We start from the raw sequence: 25,499 nt of genomic DNA on the forward strand, positions 1-25,499 counted from the left end.
CCCAACCCAAACCCAAACCCTTAACCCCACCCACCCATCTGCCCACCCATGGGTCCAGTTTGTCCCTAATTATCTCCATTCGTCTGTCCCCTCCTTCTAGGTCCACCAACCGTTAATCTCCTCAGTCTCAACAAATAAGTTAAACATTACAAAAATAAGAAGCATCAATGACAAAGCAAATATGAGTGAGGGAGGGAGACAGAAAGTAAAATATGCTCTCTACTTGAGAAGAAACAAACTGCCTCTGTAACTTTGTAGGGAATCCCATGCATAATCTACTGATTTTCATTAAGGTGGCATAAAATGAATAGGATGACATTTGACTTATAAGCCACTCAGTCTGTTTCCGTTGACCAGTAGTAGGAGGTTGGGGTGTTTCAAGCAGAAGAAGAGGGAGGTTCACAAGTCCTCCTTGCTCCCTTTGGCCATGGTAATTGAGCAGGAGTGTGGGGCGTTTGTTTTGTTCATCAGCAGTGCCCTCTGTGCCCCCCCCTTTCCCATCACCGGCAAGTATGCATCTCCACCATTTTGCGGCACTGTTTGCATTTGACATAACAGCACCAGTGGAACTTACAGCTGCACCTGTCCACCACCTCCACTTCCTGCGTCTGGAAGCCGCGGCCACAGCACATCAGCTCGCAGCCGTCGATGGCCTTTGATGTTCGGTTACACTGGCGGCCCACCGTGCCCAGCATACCCGGCGTGCGTGGGTCATAGTCGCAGAAATCTGGACTGGGCTCCAGGTAGACCAGATCTTCGTCTGTGTGAGGTTTGAACTGGGAGTTTCGAGGTGCCAGGACTTTGGTGGTGCCCACCTTGCGCTGCTCCACCTCAGTGGCACCGTCAAACTTCTCCTTGATGACATTGCCCACTTTGCGGAAGGGCGGCATGGCTTTCCAGCAGGTCTTTACCTCACAGGAGCCTGACACGCCATGGCATTTGCACTCCACACGCATGTGGGACAGAATGGCCTGCAGAGATGCCAAAGAACCTTTGGTTAGCAGAAATAACTTGACTATGCACAATATTCATACAGAATAGCTGCTGTGGATAGCTGCATCCATCTCTCAAATGCTGACTGTTTGGGCTTACAGTAACAACTACCTACTGCTATCAGAGCTGTAGACTTAAGACTTGGACTCAAGTCAAACTTCATTGGGATTTCATTTAGACTTGACTGTAATGAGACTTAAAATACTGTATTTTGTAATCTTTTTTGACTCAGACTTGTCTCAAATAACATGAATTGGACTCAAATTAGAGGAGAATAGACTTGCACTTGTCTTGATTTACTTGAAACTTGAATTGGACATATCTAGAAATATTTAAGACTTGAGCTGGACTTATCTTGAATGACTTTGGCCATGACTTGGACTTGTCTTGAATGATTTGAAACGTGACTTGAACTTGTCTCAAATAGTTTGAAACTTGGCCTGGACTTATTTGAATGGCATAAGACTCGACTTGGACTTGAGAATAGATTGACTTGAAACTTGACTTGGACATATCTAGAAATATTTAAGACTTGAGCTGGACATATCTCGGATGACTTAAGACTTGCTGGAATTGTAACACAAAAGCATTGCGAAGGAACAACTGCAAACGTAGATCAAAAAAATAATTGCCACCGCAACCTTTTTGGGTGCTTTGTACTAAAAGAAGTGCAGTGTTCTACAAAAGGGCTGATTCCCATTTTACGTCATTGGCAGTGAGTTACCTTCCTGCCAGCCTCGTTGTTGTGCAGGTTCATGAGAGCCCGGCTGGATGACTGGCCTTTACTCCTCTCCCTCACATCCACAAAGGATTGGGAAAAGGCCACTCCATATGCAATGTTATCACTGCAGCCCGACCACTGGAACCCTATCAAAATATATTAAGACAGAGACAGGAACATTGCTTAAACACTACACTATTTTGCAGCCATGTTTCAATAATTCGGAATTGATGAAATGCTGGTTGATGATTGTAGTAATGCGTGATAATGATATTTAAAAGATGTGGCAATACACACATGGAGATAAGATGTCAAAAAAATAATATGCTGCCAGTGATATCTGTCCGGCCTTCAATAAAAATACTGTCACATTATTTAGTCTTTCAAATGATTGCATTAAAATGTACTGGATCAGTTGGTCCTTCTGTTTCTGTTGCGCGTGTGTCCATGTGTTTGTGTGTTTGTGTGAAAGAGAAAAAGAGAGAGAGAGAGAGAGAGAGAGAGACCTACCCTCTGGACTGACTCCATGTACATTGTGGTCGCAGCCACATTTTTCCAGCTCTCCGCTGCTGCAGGCCCTTGTGACCGCAAACGCCACACTGGCTGCTGAGATGGCATATACAAAGGCTGCCTCACGGGTGCCTAACACATACACAAACAGCCACACACATACATACACAGTCATATTTCTTTGCATTATGTAACTGAAAAGAGCTTCTCATTCTGAATGGCAAAAAAACCCTTCTACAGATAAAGAGTGTATTAAAGTCTAAGAGCAGGAGCCCAGACGTCAACATGCAGTAACTGGTCAGGCCAGTGGAATAATCCACATCAAATCAGCTTTGTCATATCAAAGATAATCAGGTCCCAATTTTGTTAATGCATGCAGGTAGAAAAGTTAACTGATAAATTTGTTTTAGTGTGTGGATAAGGGTGTAACTTTGGGTTCAACATTGGGGGGGGGTTGAGATCTCCAACTATCTAGGGAGGTCAAAAAATCTCTTTTTTGTAACACCCCCATCCCCCCCGTAAATGGCTATGGTTATGGCTGTGGTGCTGTCAGTCATATCAGTGTGTCCTTTGTGTCCAGATGCTTGCAGGGAGTAGGCCACAGGAATCACTGCAGTGTATAATCTTACCCTGGGTGACCACTTTGCCAAACACAGGCATGTTCTCCAGAGTGGAGCAGTTCCATCGACGGTTGCGAAACTGGAACTGACACTCGTCTATAGCCAGCTGGGCTCCACGACGCACCGCATCCATCACCTCCACACTGCGCTTACAGATCTGGACCTGCAGCAGAGGCACACAGGAGCTACGTCAGCCACGAACACAGCAGCACACGTACTAATAAAAGACTTTACTTTCTCATTTAACGTAAATGTCTCCTGGAAAAAAAAAATACATTTACCAGTATTCATTTTGGTATTGATATGTCATTATCAAATCAATTGTGGTACCTTCCTAGGTAGAGCTCATCCTTTTTGTTCTTAGCTCATTATTGCTGCAGAATATCACATTTCTTTAAAATGATTAATGTTGTTTTTATTTTTGTGTCCCAATCACCCATCCCTTCTGCAAGAAGACACTGTTAACGCACTTTTTAGTAAATTATGTGCAAAAAGGTATGTACGGGGTATGTACCTGTCTCTGGATGAGGCCTCGTAACCTCTCACACGTCTCCTCATCCCTGATGCTTCCCACTGACGACAGCTTGGCCAGGTACCTGAAAGAAACGAAAAACACAACCAACAAGACCTCTTTAGTGTGCAGTAGGTGGGGAGGCCTGAAAGAACATGGAGGTCGCAAAGGAACATTCAGGAGAAGAAGTTGAAAGTACCGAATCTGATGTCTGTGGTTAAAGTGGTACACAAACAAGATAGACATATATTATCTCCACCGTAGTGTCACTATAATACAGTTATATGTTTCCCTTTGAACCAGGGATGATTGAATTTCACGACACCATTCAGATGAAGCAGAGGGTTGGTTCCCATGACGTTGTGGGAATGTTTTGGATAAATGTCTGGTTGTGAGGACACTGAGAGGAGGGAAAGTGGCTTATCATACAAACCACCTCCAGGCCAGACAGGTCAGGGAGATATACTGAACACACACACACACACACACACACACACACACACACACACACACACACACACACACACACACACACACACAATCTAAGATGTGTGAGGAAATGGCATCAGTCTGGATGCCCTGATCCTCACACATCCACCTCACTTCAGTCTCATATCTCCAGTCCCAGCTGCACCTTACAGAAATAGGCTTTCTCATAAGCTGGCAGTGAGTCTCCCACAGAGGGAGCAACCCTGATTATGTACAGTCAACACTACTCAAAGTGTACTCTTTAAACATATGTTGAGTCTAGTTTTTTCAAACAATGGAAAGTTGTGTCATTTCTAGTGCAGTTTCACGTAACGCAGTGATGGAGTTTTGAAAGAAATGCTTGTTTCTTGTTTCAACAAGGGGGGGTTCAGAGATTTTGTCAGGAAGATTTGAGCATCAACAACTTCATTTCCTGTCTTCGGATACACTTTTATGCACCAATTTATGGTGGAAATACCTTTCTTTAGCCTTTGTGAAGAAGAAAATAACAGATATCAAAAATATAATATTAAGTATGTATGTTGTTACGTGTCATTGGGCATTTTTAAGTGGGTATATGGAAATCCTGGAGCTTTCCTAATGGGTATAGTGCGTATAGCTGCGTATCACGTAGACTACACCACAGCTTTGACTCCAGCTCAACACACAAACAGACATTGATCTTCTTATCTCACTGTCATAAAGAAAGCAAATCACGCATTTCCCAAAATGTTGAACTACTCCTTTCAGGGAGGTCAAGGACAAAAACACAGTGTTGTTTAACATGCAAAATCCAAAGTATATAAGGATCGAAATCGAACATATAAAACAATAAACTGCATTAAATCCAAGCAGCACATTTACATGAGATGGCCATTTGCATGCTCATCTATGATAACTATAGTAAATGTGATAACCTAACTATTTTACTATTGTATTATTCAGTATTTGCAGGCTCCTCCATACAGTGGACAGAGTTTGAATATCAAAATGGGCCTTAATAAGTTAAACTCCAACAAAATGAACTTACAGGCTGTCATTCTGACCAAGTAGACATGTTTTTCCTTAAGGTTTCTCAAGCTTGTTTTATGAGGCTCAGGTTATGAGTTCCCTAGACCACACATACCTCTGTAAAGCCCTGTTAGCCCGTCTCAATCAAGCTGTGGCACAGAACCAGATTGCAGAGTTCTGCTGTCAGATTATTGACAAAGACATAATGCACAACACAAAGCCATGCTCAATCTTGTACACCAGCTGACTGTATAAAAAGGTTTTACATCCTAATTATTGGTTTTATTACATATAGATCAGCTGTTAGCTACATCTCACTTCTTTCAAACCCTCCTGATAGTGGGTGATAAAAGTGATAGAAGTAGAAATAGTTCATGTTTAGCATTAGTGCATTATGTTTAGTACTATTTGCAAATGTGGTATAATTAGTATATCATCCTTCCAGAGGTCAAACAGCTCCTCCTCTCCATTCACCCTCTCATCTCCTCCTCGCAACAGTTCAGATTATCTTTCTCTCTCCGTCTCTTTGATGGCCTTCTTTTCCTCTTCCCCCCAGACAGTGTCAATATTTAGCACTCATCGCTGTGATAACCCCCGCTCTCGGCCACATCTGCTCACATCCACCCTACAGTGGGGCGGCTCGGTTGAAAACTTTGGCGTAGTCATATTTTCAAATGTCCACTTAGCTTTTAGCACTGACTTAAAGCTTTAGTGCGTCACTTTTTGATATTAATGAATGCCCGTTACATTCAAGCCAGATGAGTTTCTACAAAGCTGATTAAGACTATCAGCTCCACACAACTCTCTCTGTATGTCTCAGTATGACTATGTTCAGAAGATTGGGGCGTCTGGCGACCCATGGGGATGGTGGTGGGGGGGGTTCATGGAAGGCTTGTATCATGTGGACGCGCCAACAGTGTTGTTGTCATTACTTAGAATTCCTCATGGGGGAGACAGAAACTACGCACTGTAGCACTGTTTAATGTAGGGTCCTATGGAGTCTGTTTTATGGCATTTAAAAAAAATTGTTTTGATTCCGTCCATTATTTGATATCACTGAAACTATTGGGCTCTACATTATCAAATAATTTTTCCACTTTAGCTTTTTTTCTGTGTTGTTATTTTTTTTTGTTTCTTGTTTTCATATCTTCTTTCTTTGTCAGTGTAAATGAGCGATCTCCCGAGTATAAAAACAGGTTGAATGAATGACTGAACCACCAGCACATTACAACGCAACACTTACCTTGATCGCTACAGAGCATTTAGCATCTTTTAGCTGTAGGTTTGACAGCTATATGCTAATATGGATATGGATTCTATTTGAAATAGAATGTAGCCGAGTGAATGTTACGAAATGTTTCACACACTAAATTCATTTGATTGGGTTCATTTTAAGTGAAAAAACAGACCCATCCCTATTTTAGAAAAATAGAAGTGAGACTGCATCTTTGCCTGGATATCCAACTACAGGACAGAGGTTTTTTTACGGGTCCAAAATGTTGGACCTGACCAAAATGGCCCCCTGGGAAAATCTACCTGAACCCAATGTGCATGAATTAATTTTCCAAAACAAACAAAAAAGGGCCTGAGCACACTCGGAGCCAATCTAAATAGACATGAGTATCATTAAGAAACAGCCACTGTTAAAAAGAGAGCAATATGATATATCCCAAGAACAAATGAATAAGTAAGTCATAGAATCTTTTATGCTTTTTTTAATGTAATATTTGCTAACAAGGTCGCCATATCAACCTTAAAAATATATAAATAATAAAAACCTTTGTGATATGTTAAAATGTGGAGTCATAAAGTCAGCATATGTAATGTCAGTTACACTGCAATGTCTAATCTTATCACAAGTTTAACTTTAGCTAACATTAGCCACCATAAGTTACTGGTAATACCAGACCAACTAAGGCTGTATCAGGAAGTCGCTGGGCGTCTTCAACTGAGCAAAGATGTGCTGTTATTGTTTATGAATTTATATTTATTTATTTTCAAATGTTTTGAATTGAGTTGCTGTAACTCTAAATTTGGGGGAATCCTAAACCCCACTGTCTGCCCTCGAGCCCTCTGTGAGGGTATTTATCTTCCCAAATCTCAAATCTACAGGTCCTGTCCTCCCCAGCTATGATTTGCTTCATTGCAGTAGCGAGGGTTTCATCAAAGCCATGTGCGCTGTTTGATCCCCCTTTGTTGTTTAGCGTAGCCTTGGGCAGAGCTCTACATTTGGGTCGAAGCATCCAGCTGGGAGACTATCAGACAGCGGTAAAAACAAGCCATGGAGAAAACTCGAGACGACAACCGAACCCAGCACCACACTCATAAAGCTGGATGGCATCCCGCTGGCCTGACATTCACCCTGGAAACATTTAAGAAACATTGGGTAAGCCGGTATTCAGGTGATTTTCTGGACGTGTGTGTGTGTGTGTGTGTGTGTGTGTGTGTGTGTGTACACGCGTGGGAAAAGTTCAGTGCAGGCCTTGGGCGAGTGTGTCTGAGTGTTTTGAGCCCTGTCTCACTTTATCTGTTCATTCTGCTGTGTATACCCTTCACTTCCCAGAGACAAGGTTAACAAAACGTCTCAACAAGGAGACACACGCACACACGCACACACGCACATTTGCACACACACACACACACACACACACACACACACACACACACACACACACACACACACACACACACACACACGCACAAGCACACGCACAAGCACAAGCACACGTGCGCATGCACGCATGCACACGCACACATGCACACGCACGCACGCACACACACACACACACACAGACACACACACACACACACTCGCCAACCCCTCATCCTCATTCCACTCCCTCTTTCCTCTCTGTCTCCCTGGCCTGTGGTGGTTGCGTGCCTAAATCCCAGGGGCCTAAGCCCAGTGGAGCCAGTGGTGTTGTGAAGGCTGCGACGTGTAATGCAACACAAACACGCAAACGCATCACAGTCCAGGTGGAATGCTCCATACCTCCCACCCAGAGCCCCCCACGGCCTCATGGGAGGCTACAACTGAAAATAAGAGATAATTCTAAACAGAGGAGACATTTATGACGCAGGTTGTTATCTGGAGACAGGAAATAAAGGATAGCAAAGAAATGGTGAGTACCACACAGAAATCCCTTTTGAACCACTTTCATGCATTAAAAATATGAATTAGTGAATTTTCAATGAAAAAAGAAGGGACATAGGGAAAGAAAGAACTTTAAGAAAGAGTGCGGAAAAAAATTGTCGACATGTATTAGTTCATTAACATAATATAAATCGACAACAATTTTGATAATCAATCAATAGTTAAGTGCTAAGAATGAAGACCATGAGATGTTATTAAAAGCTTTTATTTATTTTTACATAAACTGTTACCAAAGGCCCAGGCAGCACGGTGGCTCAGTGGTTAGCACTTCTGCCTCACAGCAAGAAGGTTCTGGGTTCTAACCCAGGTTGGCCCGGGCCTTTCTGTGTGGAGTTTGCATGTTCTCTCCGTGCTTGCGTGGGTTTCCTCCGGGTGTTCTGGTTTCTTCCCACCATAAAGACATGCATGCAACTAGTGATACAGTTGAAAATTAGCCGACTGGCTAACACTGGCGCATTTACAGAAATGTTGATTAATGTGCATTGTCCTAATATAAATAAATAAATCTTCTTCTATTTCCAAGAGGTAAGAGTTAGATGTCTGTAAATAGCTTAGCTTAGCATGAAGACTGGAAACAGCTCGCCTGGCTCTGTCCAAAAGTAGCATAATTCACCTACGAGTACCTCTGACACTCATCTATCTAGTTTGTTTAATCTGTACACAAACGACAATGTAAAAACGACAAGTTGGATTTTAAAAACAAGTTGCGGGTTATGTTATGTGACTATTTCTTGGCTGGGAGCAGCAACTTCAGAAGCCGATAAGAGTGTTTCCCAAAATGTTAAACTATTCCCATATTTCAAGCAAAAATGCCAGATATGGTCCCTCTTAGTCAATTAGTCGACTAATCGGTCGTTTTGGTCTTAGTCAACTTAGATCTCTTTAGTCCATTAGTCATGTTTGATTTTTTGACTTTATGACTTATTTCCAAAGAAACGTACGAGCACATCTCTGGTAAACACAAGAATTAAGGGTTGACATTTGACCCAATAGATATCACCGTGAAACCTACTTTGATTACTTTCATTAAGGCAATTATTTGTTGTGTTACACGTTTTCTGAAATGTTGTTTAAATATGCAAAGGAGGCATCATCTTATTCAATATATGCATCCTTTTGCATGACTCTTTGTGGAAAAACTCAGATTTACAGATCTGTCGATTAAATCAACTAATCGATTAGTCGATACAATTGAATGAGTGTTAGTCGACTAAGAAGTTCTTCAATTGAACACAGCCCTACAGATATGTATTATATATTTGCTGGTTTGGGCTGCTCAAATGGGTTTATTTGCTTCTTATTTCTTTGGACTGTTTTTGTATGATTTTTCCATTTACTGCCTTTGGACAAAACAAGCAACAGCATTCACTATGTTATGACATTTAATAGAGCGAACAACAATGAATCAGATTTCAAGAAATCTGAAATATTATATATATATATATATATATATATATATATATATATATATATATATATATATATATATATATATCTTTAGTTGCAGCCCTACTTCATTGTTAAAGATGTCAAACTAAAAAAGTAGTCTCAAATGACTTAAGAGAGGTCTTGAGTTGTCCTCTGCATGCTTTGTCTATATTGCGAGTATCCTGACATACTGCTGTACTGTCTGGTACTCCAGTCACACCGCTGCAGGTCTGCAGACCTCTAAGTCCCAGAGTTCTCTCTACTACTCCCTACTCCCAAACCTGAGAGACATCTGATCGAGCCGTCTCTACAAACATCATGAGAGACCCCTCAAACCCCAGACACCCCGTTTACCACCAGAGTTGTGGACAGGCTGCTGAACCCATAACCCACAATCAGTTTTGTGCTTTTCTGTCACTATATTCATTCAACATTGAATATACTGGTTAGACATTTAAAAAAACAACAATTATTAAGTTAGCTAAAATGATGGCCCAAAAAAGATAAATTAGGGACCGCAGAGAAGAGAGAAATGCAGGGGAGGGACGGGATATAGAGGCTCAACACTTGAGCAAATGTCACACACACACACACACACACACACACACACACACACACACACACACACACACACACACACACATATACAAAACGACACACAAAGGCTCACAAACTGTAGCACACTCTCTGTACATCCATCACCTCTAATGTTTATTTATATGAAAATATCCTCATGTTTGCCTTTCCAGCACTGAGCACACAGCAGAGGTACACAGTGACAGGTAAATATAGCACGGATGGGAAATGCAAGGAGGAGAGCTGCGAGAAAGAGACTAAGGAACTTCTTTTCTACTGAAGCACTGTGCACAGGTCTTAAAAGAGCAAACAAACCTGCAAGCAAAGCTGCAACAAGTTAGCGTTCTTGACTTGGTGCACGGACAATATCTTTTGTTAGTTCAATGCCAATGAAGTAAAGTGCTCAGGAAACCCTCACATTCAGTACTGCAAGTAGAGAGCCAGCAGGCAGCAGAGATTTAAACTGCTCGTAAAGACAAGTGTGACTGTGGTGTGACCTGAGCTAACCCTCCCTGTCCCCTCTGCAGTAGACACCTACAGTATGTAAAACATATAGTGACCTGTAGAGGGCACTATCTTCTCAGTTTACCTTCTGCAAATTTACTACACAGAGTTACATTTCAGCACTAAGCTCGCCGTCCTACCTGCTGAACCTTTTGTGGCTTTCCTGATGGCTCCAGATGATCGGACTGCTCTGAACATGGCCAATGGCGTGCCATGTGTCTGTTCACATTGTTCTTGAGAAAACACCTCTGTTGATTGCGTGGGAAGCATCTGAGAAATCCATAATAACGCCTTAATATGTCACCTCAAGGAGGGATTGGTGTCCATGTCACATCGATCTACACATCCAAGAAAAACTGACACCAGACCTCAGTTATTATTATATAAGGAAGCAATACAAGTTTTACAGAAAACAAAAATTTCTTATTTTGACCCCCAACTTCACCTGCACAGTCCACTATGTTTAATCTACACTGAAAAAAATAAATATTTTCAACACAGTTTAAATGCGTGTATCTGATTGGCTGGCAGGTTTTTGTTTAAATTGTACATCAGTTTGAACCACTGTTCTAAATCAGCAAGAAATGTATATTAAACTAGTGACCTTAACAGCAGCACATCTGCTTCTTGTGACATCACCACTCATAGTTATTGCTTGCAAACAGCAATTATATGTCCTTAGTGAAGGTCATAATGTTTAGTTTTTGTTAAAACCATTTCATAGAAGATGTAGTTTGTGGCAGTGTTGTAGCCAAGACCACCTAAACTGAGACCATGTCATCAGAGTGTATCGAGACCGAGACAGGACCGAGACTTTGAGGGGTTGAGACTGAGTCAAGACCAAGACCAAGGCAGGGCGAGACCCAGTCAAGACCAGACCAGTGCCACAACTTCTCTTGTCTCTTGCTTCACTTTCTTGGGAGCATGTGTTAAGGGGGAAAATTTTTCTAATTTAAAATTTGTCCCCATAAATTTTGCCCCGCTGAGTCAAGTTACTGGTTGCATTTGAAGCAGGAAGTTCTACATCCAATCACAGCAATGCTGTTAACACATACAATTAGACAATGCAGAGGCAACTTAGTGATATCCCTGCAGTTGTGGTCTTGACCGGTCATGAAATAAAATCCTGAGTCCTCTTTATCCGAGACCGAGTAAAAATGCGATCGATTCTAAGAAGAGACCGAGACCTTCAAAAAGTGGTCTTAAAGGAACACGCCGACTTATTGTGAATTTAGCTTATTCACCGTAACCCCCAGAGTGCACAAAAAACAACGTAACATGAGACACAGCTGTCTTCTAACTGTAAACAAACCGGGAACTATATTCTCAGACGGAAGAATATAGTACTTGGGCGGAGTGATATGCTCGCAGAAAGCCTGCCTGAGAATATAGTTCCCGGTTTGTTTACTGTTAGAAGATGGCTGTGTCTCATGTTACGTTGTTTTTGTACACGCTGTGACTCTACAAATCACAACATGTAAATAGGAACATGTTGGAGTTATTTTGTCACTTTTGTCACAATTGGGAGCAGTAGGCTAGTTGGAACCAGTTACCTGCAGGATCTGTGCTAAGCTAAGCTAATGCTGGAACCGTCAGGCAGCGTTACAGCACGCACGGAGAAGAGAAGGGTATGTATGGACTAGTCTAACTATGGGGGTTACAGTGAATAAGATAAATTCCCAATAAGTTGGCGTGTTCCTTTAAGACAAAGACCGATCTTGAGTACTACAACACTAGATTGTGCTGCTGTTTTATTGCATTGCATCATACACAGAGGTGTTCCTGTTATTTAGCCTGCCCTCATTGACCCTAACCCTAAACCGTCTCATATCAGGATTCACTTTTCCTTAACATTGACCAAATGGTTTTATTTGTGTAACGATACCTGACTGGAGTAATGAAATGAAATTGACAGTGGTTCACCATTGTCATAAAAACAAATAAAAACAAATGAAAGGTCTGTTTGAAGGTTGCAGAGCAGGGTTTTACGTAAATGGTAAACTGCATACTGAAAGCTTGTTTTTGATGTGAAACATTAAAATAGAATACTAAAAATATAGTGAACTAGTAAAAATATAGTGAAAAAGAGGGAATATCTATATGGTTTTCAAAATAAACTGTGCTTTGAAATATTTAATGCAACTTTTTGGGAATGGGAGTCTGCATTTGCAAGTATATATGCAATCCAATTCTTTTTCTTGAGTAATAAATGAATAAATAAATAAAAATAAAGTAACCATTCCCAAATCATGGATATCTCACTGAGAAATAAAACTCATCAAATGTTTATTAAACAAACCATCAAAAATGAAAAATGAAAGTACTGCAGTAGGCTAGTTGGTTTAGGAGCACTTTGGGCGGTGGTGGTAGTGGTAACAATGGGGGGGGGTGTTATTGTAGGAAGGAGTAGGTGGATATGATTTAAAGTCATAATACTCAAAAAGCCTAGCTCTGACGTATTTAGTTTAAATAAAATAAATGTTGAGAAACAGTAGCTTCAAAGAAAGGAATGAAAGACAGTGTAAAAAGGTCAAAGGGAATCATTTAAAGTGAAGGATAAAAAATGGAAGCAAAGCAGGTACAGTGATAAGAGAGGAAAGCATCTGATGAGTTCAGTTAACCCAGTTGAGTGAGCAGCTAGAGGCTCGTGTGTATGTGGCTACGCGTGTGTCTGGGTGTATTTGTATGCTGCTGGCTCCACTAGAGCTCATTTCCCCCTAAAAATAACATGCTCTGCCAACACCACAACCCTCACGCACACACACACACACATACTTTAACACACATTTGGGAAAAGAGGCAATAAAAGCCATGAAATTAACCTCCTGCATGGTGTTAGTGCAGTGGCCCCTAAAGGCTAGGAATCAATTAGTGTGTGAGTGTGTGTGTGTGTGTGTGTGTGTGTGTGTGTGTGTGTGTGTGTGGGTGTGTGTCAGTATGCATACAACCTCATCCCTGTCTTAAGCCTGTCCTCAGATTCTCTGTCATGTTTCCTGTCTATAAAGGTCTTTCAGGTGATGCCCACTAACATGAAACAATAGCTGCAAACAGCTGATTGTTTCTAAATGCAGGACTTGGCTGGAGCTGATTCCTGTGCTATGTGTCGGTAGCGTTCTGTTTTCCGTTGGCAGTCTGTTTGTAGTCCGAGTAGTATTGACCAATCACGTTTGAGCAGGCTTTGGTTGCATACAGGTCCTTGTGGAGTGCAAAAGAGACGGAAACTATTCGCCAAAATGCAATCTCAAAAGCCCATCGGCTATCGTCTGACGTCGATTTAGCTTCTTTTTTTTTTAGCTTTTAAAAAAAGGTATCTGCATTCATATGCAGATATCTGTTTAGGCTATAGAAATTAGGTGAAATGTTGTCTGGACTAAAACACCTACTAAAAGTATCAACTAGGACTGTTAACAATGACTGCCAAACAGAAGAGGAAGTCTTGGCTTGGAACCCCAAAAATATTGGTCGTTGCCCCAGAGGCTAAATCGTTGTCAGACCGATAGCTGATGAGTTTTGAGATTGAGTAGAGCAAAGATGATAGGCATGCATGTTCATATCAGCTTTTGAGTTAGCAAGTAGTCTCTATATGTCTGTAAAACATTATCCATTTGCAGGGTTGCAACTTTCAGTTGTCAATGTATTTAAAACATTTTTGTATTTTAAAAGAGTATCTACTAGCAAGAGATAGTTAGGATAGTGTAGGAATCTTTTCACACAAGACTAAGAGTCTAAAGCCATGCTAGCTAGTGTTAACATGCTAACATGCACAAGATGACAATGCTAACATTTCTACAAAACACAAAGTATAGCTGACGCTGATGGGAATGTCAGTAGTTTTGCAGATATTTGGTCGGAAAATAAAATATTGGCCAAATTGAAACGTTGACCCGATGATGGTGTGAATTGAAAAGTTAGAGGATCACCAAAGTGAGTAGGATTCGACTTATGTGAACCATGAATGTCTGTAGAAAACTGCAATCCATCCTTTGGTTGTTGAGATATTTCAGTCTGGATCAAAGTGGATGGACTCTCTGACACACCGGCATTGCCATAAAAAGAAAGTAGTTTGTATTCAACCAGCTATCACAAGTCGCTTGGAAATCTGGTGAGGGAGTGGCCAAGCCTATTGGTGTATAGTGTCCCTTGATCCCTCTTACCCATCCCTGTCAGTTTGGTGGAAAGAAATGGGAGATTAGAGATGTGTCTGTAGTTATGGTAAATCTATGGTAGGATATATTTTGGAGAATCAGTTTTATTTATGGCCTACATGTCAAAGGATAATACAAAAGGGGAAAGATTCAGTACATTTAAAGGGATAAGAGGGATAGGGTATAATTTGGATGCACTTGATCATTTTAAACTTCTCATTAAAGCGGAGCTTTGAGCTCTTATATTTTCAATTTGATGGATAAAAGTAGTTCATGAAATCATAAGCTGAAAAGAATGGGATTGCATTATTACAGTGTCAAAGATGAATTTATGGTTGTTTTTATTTTCACATTCAGTTTGGATAGATAAGGAGATAAGCTCGCTTATACTAGAAAACCGAAATCATTGATGTGCAGCGGGCAGGTTTGGACATGCACCATGTTCACTCCTGCTAACTATTTACACAGTTAACACACACATGTACAAACTGTGTGTTGTACACAAGTTTGTATGTATAAAGAGATCAGAGATAGCAATATCCTCGGAAAGTGCAAGTCAAACTGAATCTAAAATGATTTGTATCATGTCTATGTGCTCAGATTTGACTGAGTTAAAACTCTGTGAAGGAGTTTAATTTTGAAGCAAATTGCAGCAATCAGGCTTGTGAGGGTCCTGTTTAGTAAACCTTATTTTCTTTTCGCCTATTTGCCACACCCAAATGGAAACGTTTATAACAGAAGAACTGGAAGACCAGAATGCAGGTATGAGGCTTCATTTGAAACCTCAATTATTCTAGATTCTGAAACTATGCTTGTGTTTGCATTTGACTTGAAGACAACCTAAACCTCAACAACACCTGTATAACGTTTTAGACCTCTAGGCCTAACCTTATGGGAGCTAAGGAGTTTTTAGTTTGTGGTGTCACTGGTGTCCCTGAACCTCTCCAAAACCTCCTCAAGTGACCAAATTGTGCTAAATGCTTTTACTCAGTTCTGTGACATTGGGAAAATACATGCTAAGGCATTAGCATGTATTTTTTTCTTACAAAACATGCGTTCTTTCAGACTGTCTCACATGCACTGTTCCTATCCATGCTATACACCGTTAGAAAGGGAATTTGCATGGCCGAAATCATCATGATAGACGTGTTGATAGCCAATGACAGCTCGTTCTACCACGCTTTGGTGCACATGATTTTGGTAAAATGAACTGGTGAACGGTTAAACGCACAATATGTAACTTTCTGCCGCTAGGGGTCTCTCAACCAAAACAATGGACGGTAAAACTGGACTTTTGATGACGTTGTGAAGTTGCGTGGAATTATGGGAGTTTTTAGTGTTAAACACCTTCGCTGCCGGTTAGAATGCATCAGTTCACGGACGAGTTTACCCATTCAAATTTATTCACGTTACGTTTATTTATGTTATTCTAATAAAATAGCTGCATTTTCCCCAACATAATTACGTTTTTCTTGATTAGATTTTTATTTGTAGCTGACCAGTTAGCTAGTGAGCCAGCAAGCTAACAGTAGCAAGCAGCTAAAACACAAAATATTTCACATATCAATGTCACCTTTTGAATGGTTTCAACACCGGGGCGGACGGGCTTTGTTGTAACGCTAGCTAGCTACTAAACGAGTCTGAGAGACGGGTGTGGGTGGGGATTGTTGGGGAAATCTCCGCGATAGCGAGCCAGGACGTTTGATGCCTGTTGTGCAGCAGCAGAACATCTCCTAGCTGACCGGAATTATCTCCCCTTCACTTTTCAGTAATCTTAACTTTTCGTTTTGGTGCTTAACCCACCTTTTGTCGGGTTAATTTAGCTAACCGTAAAGACAGCTAAACGTGAAGGGGGGAGAAATTCGGCAGGGAGGAGATTTTCGGCACATACACCGGTAGCGCTACGGAGATGTAGCTAGCTAGCTACCGCTATGGATGTTGCCGCTGTTGTGACTCGGTGCTGGGTCTGATATAGTCTGTTTCCCGACATTTAATTAAACTGCCGTTAGCGTCGTAAACACCAGGCACTGGAGATAAGTTCTGGCCGGGGGTTGCTGTAATGAAAGGAGCTGGCTGATAGTTGACTGGGGGCTAACGGTAACTAGCTAGCTTTATGTCCCGGGGCTGTTGTCAGCTGTCATCCCGACTGAGTCTCTCTGCGCCGGGGGAGTGAGGCAGACAGACCGGGGTGTGCTACTTTGGCTAAATTAACATTAGATTAATCGTCTATCTATACAGCTAACGTTAACGTTACTAGTGAAGTTATTCGTGGGTTAGCTCAGTCCTGTTAGCTGTGGTCGAAACAGTCATACTAAAAATAACTATTTGCGTGTTGAACGATGTTGTAACCTCAATTTGACCCACAAAGCTTTAGCATCAACGTTAGCACATTGTAGTAACGTCAAGCTGGTATCGATATTGAACTTTCAAAATAGATAAGGTCTCTGTTGTATTACTGTGATAAAAAGTGGGATGTAATTAATCACAAAATGATGCTGTATGGAAAAAAAAAACTAATCACAAAATGATGCTGTATGGAAAAAAAAAACAGCATTACGGTTACAAGTATTTTTTTTCTGTGACATTGTATGATTTACAATTACTCCTGAACGTATCATCTTGGTGCCAGTGTTCTGACGGAAGCTAGAGTAACTGGAGGGTGAAAGGTTATATGACGCCACTGACGGGCGACTAAAGGAAACGTGCCGTGTCTGAAAATAAAATAACAGATTTCTCTGGGTTTGACATTTGGTGGAAACATTAAGGATAGTGTAAGAACACAACTCATAAAAATATATAACATAGGAATGGTCGTTTTTAGACATTTTAAAGCAGAAATGTTACATATTGTACCTTTAAGTTGCGGAGAATCTAATCGATCTAATGATGTGTAACATATCTATATTGACTACGGTTTTTAACATTTGTATTTTAATGCTTAGTCATCAGAATAAGGGGGCTATACCTATATGTAGTTGTAGTAGATGTAGATGTGTGTGTGTGTGTGTGTGTGTGTGTGTGTGTGTGTGTGTGTGTGTGTGTGTTTGTGTCTTAATGTGAAACAAAATCAAACTATCGTAACGGGCCGCTGGCGACCACGAGGGTACAAACTTGATAAAATACTGTCATTGCCTCCATGATCTGTATGTCACAGCCACGGCTGCTGTTGGAACTGCCAAGCGTGTTGATGAACGTGCCAAACTACAATAGCTACCTTCCAGTTGTTTTTAGAACACCAGCATGCACCTGTCCCTTTCACTCCAGCAGTATCTTTGCCTCACGTTTCTACCTCCTTCAAGTCTCCCGCCTCACAGTCTGACAGTATGACATTTAGAAATGCAATCAGCTGTTCACAACCATTGTTGTCCAGGAGCACGAGCACTTCCACATGGCCGACAGAGGGTGTGTTGTGTCTCCTAAAAGCCCCGTGCACCTCACTGTGGATCTGCCAGAACTGTCTCTTGTCTTTCAGCGACCCAGGTGTTTTCTCGTCAGCCAGAGCTGGCGGTAATCTGGTCATCAGGTTCCCCGTGGCTCCAAGTGTGTCACGATAATTGTACACACTCTGATGACAAGAGGGCTCGAAATAACATGCCACAGCTTTAGCACATTCGTGTGTGTGTGTGTGTGTGTGTGTGTGTGTGTGTGTGTGTGTGTGTGTGTGTGTGTGTGTGTGTGTGTGTGTGTGTGTGTGTGTGTGTGTGTGTGTGTGTGTGTGTGAAAGACGTGTGAGGCGCCAGTGTGTACTGCAATGCCAAGGTCTCTGCTTTCTCTGGTTACCCATCAGCTGCCATCTCTTTAGCACCTCACCATGGTTGTCCAGGACATATGCATGTATGTTCACACACACACACACACACACACACACACACACACACACACACACACACACACACACACAGTATATAAAGAGATATTATCTGTGATATGTGTAATACCAGGATGCAACTGAGAATGTTGAGTAATATAGGTGTGTATTCAGTGTATTCAGTAGTTTAGAGGGGAAATCATAACTATTCTGCCTAAACCAGAATATTAAGTAATAACATCCAACCACATTTGTTTCCATCTATTGGTTGCTTTGCTGCCATATCTTTTGCTTCATGTTGACAATAGCAAATGGCAGCCAAACATGAACGCACTGATCAGTACTGAAAGTTAAGTGTTTAAAAAGCAAACTCAAACTCAACTCTTTCTAGGTTTTAAAGGGGATGTTCTTTTTCGAGCAAATAAATGAGGATTCTAATCCTTTCTCCAGAGCGGCTTCATGACAGTTTCACTAAACAAATAAATGAAACCGAGCAAGGCGTGCTCAAAAAGATGCCAGATGTAATCCTTCTTTTGCCTCAGCAGTGGTGAGGAATTATTCACAACCACTATGGTTGCTTTTTCTTGAGTCAGTGTTTAAGGTTTTTACCCATTAAGTGACTTTGAAAACAAGGACAAAAAAATCTGTATTTTGGTGTCAGCTAAGGCACACTGAGGTTATTTCCTGCAGTTTGTAATCTTGGTAACTCGGTGTGGCAAAGTCAGTCCAGTGGCACACTGAAATCTTGGTGCCAAAAATGAGTGTTCACGTTACTTGGTGAAGGACACACCCATATAAACCTCTCAGAAATCACACAAACCGTTTTCAGCTTTTATTCTCCATTTGTCAACCAGCTGACGTGATCACACACACACATTTAAGTTTTTTCAGGTATGGCATTAATGCCAGTGAGGCAGAATGAAGATTAAAAGCAAGATTCTTATCAGCTCTGTAATAACAGTTAGTATGTAGCCTATACTGAAGGCCGTTCCTTTACACTGGTGACTCTCTTTAAGGCAGCAGGTATCTGTTTCATCTGCACTCTCTAACCAGGCACATCTGCGCTGCGTTCTGAATGCGCCGCGACCTCTGCGAGCAATCTCTGCCATTCTAGTCAATGCTTGATATTCCACCAGCCTCTCCACCGCACATCCCACAATCGTGTGTGAAGCGGCTCCCGGCTCCACTAAAGATACGCGCCAGGTCTGTTTTCATGCGAGCCACGGGCTGTTCGGTCACCCGGGCAGGAAGTGAAACAGCGAGAGTATCCAGTCAATTCACCAAGAGACTACTTGCTACTGTAGTCGCTCTTAGTGTTACGTCGTGGAGCTGCTGCTCTCCCCGGTACGTTCTACAAACACGCTGAAGGACGCTTTTTTCGTCGCTTCAGATGCTGACAGCCACTGTCCAAACATCCGTATTTTACGAGTTCGGAGTGAGAATGAGTTGACAAGGCAGATCTGCTGGTTACATTTTATGCGACCAGCACCAGACTGTTGCAAAATAACCACAGAAAACTATGCATACGTACACATCAAACGTGTCATTTTGTCTTATTCAACAGTTTAACAATAAACTGAAACTTTCTTCGGTTGAAAAATGATCTTTTAAATTGACAAACATCATATTTGTAATCCATTCTATATCGACGACGTTTCATTTCCAGGATTGTTCAGGCGCTGGATGTCCCTCATTTTCGGCAGATGTCCGTCACCTTCCTCTTTTGTTGTGTTGGTGTTCTAACCTCTGAGGACTATGGTTAACTAAATCCAGACAGCTAGCTAGACTGTCTGTCCAATCTGAGTTTTCTGTTGTATGACTAAAACTACTTTTGAACGTACACGTTCCACCAAAACATTTCTTTGGATGTTGTATTGTATTTACATGTTCAAAATAAAAGATATAAAAAATAAAAATAAAAAAAAAGACAAGATCCTTCCTGAGAATATTTTTCAATGCAAGACTACCTGGACCACATTTTGCTATGATGACACACACACACACACACACACACACACACACACACACACACACACACACACACACACACACGCACAGACTTGCAAGGTAAAAATAATACCAGAGTTAATATCAGCGTTAATAGTGGTGTCGTTGTCGTGGTTAATAACTATGTGTTTTAGATTTTGGGGTGAACTGGCCCTTTAAATGTAACTGAACATCTTCTTATAGACTAAAATGAAGCCCTGAGTGGGTCCTCTTGCCAATTTATTTGGATTCTTACTAGCCAGTACATTCCTAGATACATCCTTCCCCCCACACACACACACACACACACTTTCCTGCTTCTTCTCTATCATTGTGTTCAGCTGTGCATGTGTCTGTTTGATGAGTTGGAGCATGCTAGTGCACTGTAAGTGGTTACCATTCTTCTGCAGTCAGTGTGGTAATTACTGAGTGTGTGCCACTGTTGGGGAAGATGCCAGCGTACATGCTCAATCATAAAAAATCACACACATACACACACACACACACACACACACACACACACACACACACACACAAACAAACACAGGGCGCAGGGCAAGAGGAGGAAGAGGAGGAGGAGGAGGAGAAGGAGGGTGATGACGGACAAACCAATGAAAAGGAGCATTCAAATCCCTGTTCGGCAGCGGGACACTAAACATGACTCAGCAGCCACAGAGATTTGGCAAAGTGATCCCATCCTGGCTCCCGGGCTAAAGGTGACAAGCAGAGCTACAGGTGAGGTAAAGAAATAGGCTGAGGTTTAATGTGACGTCAGAAAGGTGTTGGAAACATTTTAGCGGTTCTGAATCATAGTCAGTGAATGCAGATTCAAAGAAATGTTTCATGAGTGACAGAATAATAATCAGGTTTGCAACTAACCATTATGTTCACTATCAATTAATATTCTAACTACTTTTTTCAGCTAATAGAAAAAGGAAAACCAGAAAATGTTCATATTCTGCTATTGCTTGCTAAAAGTCTTATGGTGAGTATCCATAAACGCGTTGTTTTTACAGATGGGAAAGCCCCGCTAGCATTGCACGCTAGTGGGCTTGCCACCTAGCCTGGAAATCCAGACCCAAATCTGAAAAATTAAGGGTCTGGCATGGAGTAATGAAAATGGCCCAACTCGAGGGGCAGCACCAAGCATGCATTTGAAAATCTCACAAACACTACGACCAATCACAACAATACACGGGGTGACGTATACTAAGCCCCATACGCTTAGCTACCAGAGGAGCTAACTGGTAGATGAATCTCTTAGCTACCAGAGGAGCTAACTGGTAGATTAAACTCTTAGCTACCAGAGGAGCTAACTGGTAGATTAAACTCTTAGCTACCAGAGGAGCTAACTGGTAGATTAAACTCTTAGCTACCAGTGGAGCTAACTGGTAGAGTAAACTCTTAGCTACCAGAGGAGCTAACTGGTAGATTAAACTCTTAGCTACCAGAGGAGCTAACTGGTAGATTAAACTCTTAGCTACCAGAGGAGCTAACTGGTAGATTAAACTCTTAGCTACCAGAGGAGCTAACTAGTAGATTAAACTCTTAGCTACCAGTATTGGGGCACCGTCTTCTGTTCCTCTTTGAGATAAAAAGCCTACTGGACTCGACGCCCCGCTCCTCAGAAGTCCACGTGACGCTACCAGAATGCATTGCACGGCTGCTTCCATAGAAATGAATTGGAAGAAGGGAAATGACGCTGACAGGACACACACCATGAGTCCTGTTTAGTTCACACAGCTACTACACATTTTATGTTTCTGTGGTGAAATTTCTTTCAGTAGCTCTGATGCTAATTTATGAGTATAATGATCAATAAATCAAAATCAATCAACGTTTATTCATTTTAAAAAGCAACCAACGTTGCACAAGGTGCTGTACAGAACAAAGTAGAAATCATTTAAAACATTTACAACATTTAACATTTAAAACATGAAACAGTATCACAGTAAAAATTTTGTCAGCCTCAGCTGGGAAAGGCCAAGGAAGAAAGGTGGGTTTTAAGAAGAGATTTAAAATGAGACAGTGAAGAAGACTGTCTAATAGGCAGAAGGAGCTCATTCCATATTTTTGGAGCTGCCACAGCAAAAGCACGATCCCCTTTAAGTTTCCGCTTTGTTTTAGGGACACTCAGGCGCAGTTGTTCAGCTGACCTGAGTGAGTGGGTCGGAGTGGAAGGGTGAAGCAGCTTGGACAGGTAGGACAGGGCAAGACCATTTAAGGATTTAAACACAAGTAAATACATTTTAAAATGGATCCTAAAATATACGGGCAGCCAGTGGAGTGAAGCTAAAACGGGGGTAATGTGCTCATATTTACGTGCTCCAGTTAAGAGACGGCACTATGCCTACATATAGGGCGTTACAGTAATCCAACCGAGTGGTCACAAGGGCGTGTACTACTGTCTCAAAGTGCTGCCGAGTAAGAATCGGCTTTATTTTGGCTAACTGCGTAATGATGCAGGTTGTTAAGTTATTAATATTATTTACATTATTTCAAAAATGATCATTAAAGCAGATTAATTTTACTTTGTTGGTCTGCAAGCTCATTTATCAACATGCATTAAAAACAATTTTTTTTACCCAACTATGTAATAATAATATGTTTAACAATTACCTTTATATACTTATTACACAATAATGTGCACATATAATAGAAAACGGGACAACGTATTAGTCTGCACTGTGACTCTGTGTTTTGGATGAAGAAAAGAAAGAAAGAAAGTTATAACACAAGTTTTGAATGGTCACACTGTTGTTAAAAACATAATAAAACACATTCTGATCATGGTTGTCTTTCTCACAGTTTAAATGATTGACGTGAGAGAGATGAAGGAAAACAAACTATATATAGAGAGAGGTTTATTTGACTGATTGTAATGAACAGTCCTGTCCAATCAAGTGCTGCTGTGGTAAACTGCTGGGTATACACAGCAGGTGTGTTGCTGCATGCTTTCTGGTCCAACAATAATCTTTCTCCTAATTGCTTCTTATCCTTTGACCCCGAGTGTACCTGCTGCTGTGTGTATAGGTGAAACTGAAGCTTGAGGGTTTGTTGAGGTGTTGAGGACTGAGATGCAGTCCCTACAGCCCCACACAGATTTTCCTCGGCAGTGTAATCCCGCCGAGCAGACTGGCAGCTCGGCAGCCTGCCTGTACATGCCTGCTCTGTACTGCTGTCACCACGCCTTCAGCCTCAAACAACACAATTACCCTGCACTCAGTGACAGAGTTCAAGGTAGACAGCGTTGTTTTGGCAAGGCTGTAATTTCATTTATAACGACAAATCTGTCAATGATATCAGTTAGGCTATCTTCTGCTGTCCTGATGTAAAAACACATAAGTCTGTAGTGAACCTTGTATAAACCTTACAAAGTTTATACAGAGAAATTAAGTAAAATAATGTCAATGAAAGTCAACATACACTATGTAAGCCCCTATAGGAGGATTATAAAAGGAGGGAATTATGTCATATAATAATAACTATCAATGACAGGTATAATTATACCGCCCGAGCCTCAACTCTCTGGAAGAGAACAGGAAGGTCCTGCCTAAATGATGAGCGCAGCTTGTAAATTTGCTGAAGCTAAGAGGAATGAATGGCAGCAGAAAATGGAGCAGAGCCTGCGGAGGAATGCAGAAACCCACCTAACCACCTCCCACAGGCTGCCGGGAGAGCAGGCACACACATGCGACCCAACCGACCGGCCCCAGGAAGAGGTGGCACTGTGCAGTTCAACTACAGAGTCACACTGTGTTTTTGGAGCCCCTGTAGTCTGACTGCTTCAAGATCCCCACACATCAAATACATGAATGAATAATAAAATATTTCTATATGGGCTGACATTTGTCTGTGAGCTTATTGTGACCTTGTTGAACTTTTAATTTTCCCTTATTTCCTGAGTTCTCTTTATTTATTTTTTATATTATGTTCATATAGCCGACAAACTTGGTGTCAGAACTTCATGGTAAACTAATAGTGGTCTTACTCTACTTTATTTATTTAGGTGGGCTATTTTAAGTATTTAAGAGTCACTGTCATATGCATGTGGTATTCAGGCACTGATTATTTACTGGGATATGTCTTTTTTTTAGAATAGTTTCTTACGCTCAAATGCAGTTGAACTGGCACACACCTGCATATTATTAACAGCATCTTTGTCTGACCTTATAATAGGCTGTTGGTGATGACAAAATATAAATTTAGGACTATGAACAAGAGTTTTTGAGACTGCAGGTCAGAGGATTAAATGGTCTGTGAACTCCTGTTTGTTGAAGCGTTTCCAAAGTGAACAATTATTCAGTTTGTGTTCTTGCCATTTATAAGGAAATTAGCACATTAAGTTTTACAGGCTGCACCATCTTAATTCTTGATCACATAATTACGAAAATCTCTTGATATTTACTTCATTGAAAGAACTGAGGTTGAGGGTTATGTTGGCAAAAAAGATAGGCAGAGGAGACCTGTTCATTTAGAAATAAAACTTTATAACCCTTTTTCTATAGGCTGCACATGCATATTAATGCCACATGTCCATCTTCCATTACTGACCTATATTAGTTTCATAGATACAACTTTTCACATGAAAAGAAATGAGATGTCAATGTCAATCAATAATTTGACATTTCAACTGTGACATTTCACCTATGGGAACCTGCACCTTTGCATGACGAGCATGTGCTTTTTAACTTGTGGGTGACTTTTTGTAAGGGTCTTTGCGGGGGGATGTATCGGTGTTGGTAAATTATTAAGTCTTGGCGAGAGGGGGAGAGGGAGTGTGCGCGTGCGTGTATGTGTGTGTGTGTTTGTGTGTGAGATGGTTAACAATTAACCTGAGCGGGCAACGAGCTGGAGGGAAAGAGGAAAGAAGCTGTGAAGATGAGGAGGAATAGGAGGAGATGAGGTGAAAGAGTGGAGGTGAAAATACAGTGAGAATGTGGTCCACTTTCTAAAATCAGGAGTAGAAATGTGGAGTCCAACTTACAGCCAGTTACTTGCGTTGGCGGAGAGGAGCGCACAGCAGAGCATCAGGACGCACCGCAAAACATACTCCTCAGTCAT

The 25,499-nt window shown here is 41.3% G+C and overlaps 1 protein-coding gene across 1 annotated transcript; it reads right to left on the reverse strand.

Annotated features, from left to right (window-relative positions):
* Nucleotides 1-58: 58 nt before the first annotated feature.
* On the reverse strand, nt 59-25,499 carry wnt4 (wingless-type MMTV integration site family, member 4). Its single transcript, XM_028576011.1, has 6 exons — nt 25,423-25,499; nt 3,359-3,440; nt 2,854-3,007; nt 2,225-2,356; nt 1,718-1,860; nt 59-971 (listed from the first exon to the last, which is right to left on the reverse strand). Exons 1-6 carry the CDS (start codon nt 25,497-25,499, stop codon nt 501-503), a joined length of 1,059 nt encoding a protein of 352 aa, XP_028431812.1. The 3' UTR covers nt 59-500.

Source organism: Perca flavescens, chromosome 4 (genome assembly GCF_004354835.1).
Source record: "Perca flavescens isolate YP-PL-M2 chromosome 4, PFLA_1.0, whole genome shotgun sequence".
NCBI classification, from domain to species: domain Eukaryota; kingdom Metazoa; phylum Chordata; class Actinopteri; order Perciformes; family Percidae; genus Perca; species Perca flavescens.

Bases quoted from the DNA above. Each gene is read 5' to 3' on its own strand.
- wnt4 (XM_028576011.1), bottom strand. From the start codon at position 25,499: ATGACTGAGGAGTATGTTTTGCGGTGCGTCCTGATGCTCTGCTGTGCG. The intron at 3,441-25,422 runs GTAAGTTGGACT...CGTTTCTTTCAG, and splicing joins GCCAACGCAAGTAACTGGCT to GTACCTGGCCAAGCTGTCGT. The intron at 1,861-2,224 runs GTAGGTCTCTCT...ATATTTTGATAG, and splicing joins ACATGGAGTCAGTCCAGAGG to GGTTCCAGTGGTCGGGCTGC.